The sequence below is a fragment of the Pinus tabuliformis genome, chromosome Q (genome assembly GCF_031772625.1).
Source record: "Pinus tabuliformis cultivar Carrire ecotype Pingquan chromosome Q, CPIR1, whole genome shotgun sequence".
NCBI classification, from domain to species: Eukaryota; Viridiplantae; Streptophyta; class Pinopsida; order Pinales; family Pinaceae; genus Pinus; species Pinus tabuliformis.
In genome coordinates this window covers 323682883-323688467 of record NC_142296.1, presented here as the reverse complement: position 1 = coordinate 323688467, position 5585 = coordinate 323682883, and the positions used below count along the sequence as shown (strand labels likewise).

Below are 5585 nucleotides of genomic sequence, written 5' to 3'. Positions count from 1 at the left end.
GAAGGGGGAGGAGGTGTGGAGAAGGGTTGTTTGTTATCCATTGTATAAGGGAAATAGCAAGGATTGTTGAAGTAGGAAGTCCAACCCCTCAAAGAAATCATATTGTTTTCTTTAGATTTATGAGTCAAACTTTACCTCCAAAATTTCTTAGGATCTAGCTTAGATAGGTGCAAAAGTTTCTCTTGCTTTATATTTATACAGTGCTTTTTTTCCCCTTTGAGTTAGGGCTTTGTACCTATTTATCTTGTCATATTTTAATTATTTATTAGAAGCATCCTTAATGGCTTCTATAATAATATTGCACTCTTTATCATACCAAAGATTGGTCATTTTATTTCGTATTTACAGAACTTAGATGACTTCTTAATGGAAGTACAGAGGGTTGTAATAAAATTAGCATAGAGGTCTTCAATATCTTCTCTATTTGATAGAAAAATTAACTCATTATTTAAATCCTTTAAAAAAGGGACTGGCTTTATTTTTGTTGAAGATCAAATATTTTTTGTTATCAAAATTCTCTTCGAGGCTTTTGTGCATGACAAAGTTTAGAGTTAGGCTTAAAGGTCTATGATTAGAGTTGGGTTCATAGTCTTTTAAGATGTCAAAATTTACTATGTCATATATCACATAATTTATGACACTTCCACCAAGCCATGAATACAAGTCATTGAATTGATTTTGACCATTTTTTTACACCATTGCAAAATATTAGATCATGAGAACCATAGGAACTTGATTAGCTCAATACATAAATTCTCAACCAAATCTTCTAAGTTTTTTTTGTGTCTAGTACCTCAAAGAAGGTCCTCATTTAAACATAAATGATTACAGTTAGAATGATTACTTCAAATAATAACTTAATAATAATAATAATTGCAAAATAATAATATTTTATTAGTTTTTTTCCTAATTGCTAATTAATTTCTTATCTATTTAATGCTCACAATTAACATGTATCATTCAATATTTTCTAGTCCCACATGATAGGTGGAGTGCCCAACCGAAATATTAAATAAGATAATAATCCTATACACAATTCCATCCAAAAATATTTTACGAACTTAATTAGTTATTGTTTTAATATTAAAACCTCGTAACAAAAAGATACTACATCTATTTCTCTAATTTATAAATATCCTATTCTAAACCATTGTAAAGACAAAAACATCTATAATTATTTCCCAGTTAATTGTCAATTTATATATCTACTTTAAAATATAAATCTTTTAAATTATGTGAAAGTAACTTTACAAAAACATCTATAATTATTTCCAAGTTAATTGTCAATTTATATATCTACTTTAAAATATAAATCTTTTAAATTATGTGAAAATAACTTAATTCACTTTGATATTAATATTATGAATCATTTTGATGAAGTATATTATAAAATGCCTTTAAACTTTAGTTTTCATTTATGTGATTCTATAAAAGGCCTTTTTAAACCTTTGAATTTTGATTCTTATTTATACTATTTTAAAATATCTTATTATAACAATATGATTTCATTCTGCACTAATACTTATTTTATTATAACAATATGATTTCATTCTGCACTAATACCTAGATTAATATCTAGGTATTAATATTTTTTTTTAATTTTCTTTTATAAAATTTAATAATAGTGATTCAAATCTAAATCAATACATAAAAGAGAAAAAGGTGAATTTATATTAATTAATTTTTATACCTAAAAAAACATTAATTCATATTTCATATATATATTTTTTTTAAGAACAACAAAATTAACTTAACAAAATTTTACAACAAATGTATACTAATATATTTTATTATTATAACTTATTTTTTTCCATTTTCAAGTTACATAATGTTAAAAAGCTAACCTGATAACATTTCATAATGCTTTGTTGTTTCCTCTGATATAAGCAAATTCAAGATCATTTTTTTTAAGTTGTATGATCTCCTAGTTGCAGACCTCAGCAATATTATGGTCCAGTTCAATTATTCAATATGTTCAATGCCCAGAGGACCTAACCTCACAAACATCTTCGGAATGCTGTGCTGTTTCTTTTGGCATTGTAAGCTGTTCATACAATTTTTTTAAAAGCTGTATGCTCTGCAGTGTTGAGGGTGAATGAAATGAAAGGATGCATGATATTGAACTAATGCTTTGAATTCGTATTGGACTATAATTTATAGGATTCAGACCTTACACATAATTACCTGAGTGCAATATATATGATTCAATGCTGTCCAGATATGGAGGATTAATTAAATCCCATGTGCAGCTAATTTTCCAGTGCCCAAACCCCTGTACATTTTTCCAGTGCCCAAAACCCCTGTATTTCAAGCTCAATTAGGTTTATCTATTGGCGATGCTTTCTCAGACGAATTTTCTCAAACAATTCCAGGCAATCCACTTCAAAACTCCTTAGAAGAATTGCTTCTCTGTAATTTAATTATTTTTTGAAAAAATTGTAATGCACACTCTAATTACATCGCTTTTGTATTCCAGACCGAGGAAAACGCCACAGAACAAGGTACTGTAGGGGTAATGAAGACCAGAGTCAAAAATTAATTAGCCGCATACATGCAGTCAAACCAATCCGTCTGTCGCAGCACTGATTGGATTTGTATAGAGGGTATCAAGGCCTTACCCGGAAAGAGCATTAATGGACACCGATCAAAAGGGCATTATGTGCGTCATTTTACTGTCATAACTGTAAACCCCTCCATCTTTGGACATTTCGCGGAATATCTTGAGCAGATCCCCTGCCATTTGCCTGACCTCCGGCGAGCAATTACTTTGCATTAACAGCAAGATTTTGGTCATTCCGTTGGATTCTTGAACGGCATTGCGGGCCCTCTGATCGGGCGACAGGTAGCAGACGGCCCACAGAATCATAACGCAGTGCTCCGTCGCGGAATCGGACACTTTGAGCATTTTCTGCACGATCGTCTGGACGCACTGGGGATGGTCCCCGATCGAAACCCTACCCTCCGCACAGGCCGAAATGAGCTGCAGAAAACGCAATACGCGCTCGGCTGTGGCTTTGTCTGCGCGGCGGAGGAGCTTAGTCATGTGACCAACCGCGCCGAGGCGGATGAGCTTGAGCCGGTTACGCTTGGGCGTAGAGAGGTTTAGAAGACAAAGCAAGGCCGTATCGGTTGCTTTCAAATCCGTTTCCGCTACGCAAAATTTCAATAGAACATCCAGCAATCCCTCCTTCGCGGCTATCAGGGTTTTCATTTCTCCGTCGATGGCCAGGGTTTCCAGAAGCTTAGCGGATTCGATCTTGGCATCTCGGCTCCCGTTTTGGAGAATCCCGACGATCGAACCCAGTGGCTGAGGATTTACGAGGATTCGTCTGGTATCCTCGGTGTGAGGAAGAAACCCTAGAATTTTAACAACCTGCTCGGATATTTCCATCGTTTTTCTGTTGTTCTGGCACGATTTTTCGTCCAGACGGAGTATCGAAAGAATTTGCGCTAAAATTGGCACGGCACCGGCCTTGACTAAGATCTCCTGATTCTTCTCCGATTCAGCCGCAAATCTGACGAGTATCTTTAACGTCTCCGACTCTGTGACGCCATTTCTTATGCCCTCGAGGATCTTGCCGACATCGTGAACCCCGAGTCGGGGTTCGCTCTGGTTGAAGCTTTGCGAAGAAGTTTCAGAATTGGAACCTGTGGGGATGGGGTTTGATGTAGACCATACCTGGATCAATCGCCGGAGCGTGTAATTGGGAATTACATCTTTGCTCTCGAGGACCTGCATGGTGGCCGGGCATGTATTGTTGCCCTCGTCCAGCCACTGCTGAATACTGGACCTGTCGTATGTAACTCCGGTGCTCAGGCTGACCGGCGATGTCATTATGTCTAGCGATATCGGGCACTTGAAGAAGGAAGGAACAGAGATGCCCAGGCTATTTTTGACCATTTTTGAGTTTACTGGGATCGATGGCTCGCTGATTACTGGGACTTTAAAGCTTTGATTGCAGCGAAGGTTCATAACCAACTCCAGTAATCAATCAAAGATCAACTAGATAAAGAAACCTGCATACCAAAAAAGGGAAGATCAAGAAAACTAAGAACCTGCATAGAAGAATAGGGCAATGGACTACTAAGAATAGCAAGAACAGAAAAAGCAACCAGGGAAGAAGGCAATGAGGTATTGCAGAAGGAGAAGGGATTGAAAGTTGAAGGGGAAGTGGCAGAAGCCTGGCGTGGTTTTGAAGGATGGGAATGTTTGGCAATGGAGTATTGCAGAAGAAGGGGCAAAGGGGATAGAGGGATTGATGGCTGAAGGGGAATGGCAGGAGTCTGGCGTGGTTTTGAAGGATGGTAGTGTGGAGTCCGTTGGGCCTTTGGGCTGGGAATCCAGTCAAAGGGAGCAATCAATTCAAAAGCTGAGTCAAGGCTCCAATGCATGGCAATCATATCTTAATATTTTCTTTTTTGGGCTGTATTGATCCTGTGCGTTGAACGTTTTATGCGCTTTGACACTGTCAAAGCCCACAATTTCTGGGAAAGGACAAAATATGGCCCACGTACAGCTTCTCTCATGCGCATGGCATCATCAGCAGGGTTCGATCGTGGGACCTCCCCGGCAACTGTGGCCGGTCTTGCTTCCCATGTCTTTCCTTCCGCCTCGGCCATCCATCAGCCTCATCATTATCAACTGACCTTTCGTATTTTTCGAGGCGAAAAAAAATGAAAAATAATTAATTTCATTTTGAACTTGCCAACAACTCCGTGCATAACTAACCACGCAATGGAATACCTTTAACTTGACGGCAGTGCTATTTTTTTTGAAAGCGCTGAATTGACTTTTCAGTTTTTTTATCCGCCATTTCTGCATTTAAATTTTTAAAAATTGAAGGAATGTTTCCTGAATCAAATTTAAATTAGTTTTGTCCACAATATTAAAGCATTTCACTTTTAGAATATTTGTTGAAGGGATGTTGATACAGGTGATGTAAAGAGCAAGACACTTCCCATGCACTCAAACTGAATATAAATTGTTGCAACACATCATTACCAGATTACCCGGCCACGGTTTTAATTTGCTATTCTGCCGAGTAGCTGGTGGGGTTATAGTGTCGTTATTCTTCACGTTGAAACTTTATGGCGAGCCCTTCCATTATGGTCTTAAAAGTTCATAGCTTTGATACAAAGGGTGAGAGATGCATGGCCCGGTGCCGTGTTCATTTGGCATTGGAAATTCTTCATAGCTGGTGTTGTTGGAGCAAGTGGCCCCATCTTGTTTGAAATGGAAAAAGGAGTTAGTTCATATATTAGTTGGAAAAAGTATTTGTTCACTGGTGAGATGTTTTCATCAAAATTGTCTATTGTCAAACCTAGAAGGTTCATGGTTAAAAATAATATAGTTGGATAATTTTGATAATTTATAGCAAGGCACTCTAGAATCATAATATGTCATCTCAATTTGGATTACTTCCATGTGGATCTAAGGCTCAGAAACATTTTCAAAAGGATTTATGCCCTGCTAAAAAGATTGTTCACAAACTCTGTGCTCATCCCCTGCATGTCCACCTCTTCGGGATGACGATAGCAGTGAGCAGTTTGTCCTTATCCATTTGAGGTATGGAAGGTACAAACTT

At 37.2% G+C, this 5585-nt stretch overlaps 1 protein-coding gene across 1 annotated transcript; it reads right to left on the bottom strand.

Moving 5' to 3' along the window:
• Positions 1-2118: 2118 nt before the first annotated feature.
• LOC149219484 (U-box domain-containing protein 27-like) lies at positions 2119-4377 on the bottom strand. Its single transcript, XM_089384379.1, has one exon. The coding sequence runs from the start codon at positions 3971-3973 to the stop codon at positions 2645-2647; it is 1329 nt and encodes a 442-aa protein (XP_089240505.1). The 5' UTR covers positions 3974-4377; the 3' UTR covers positions 2119-2644.
• Between the last annotated feature and the right edge of the window lie 1208 nt (positions 4378-5585).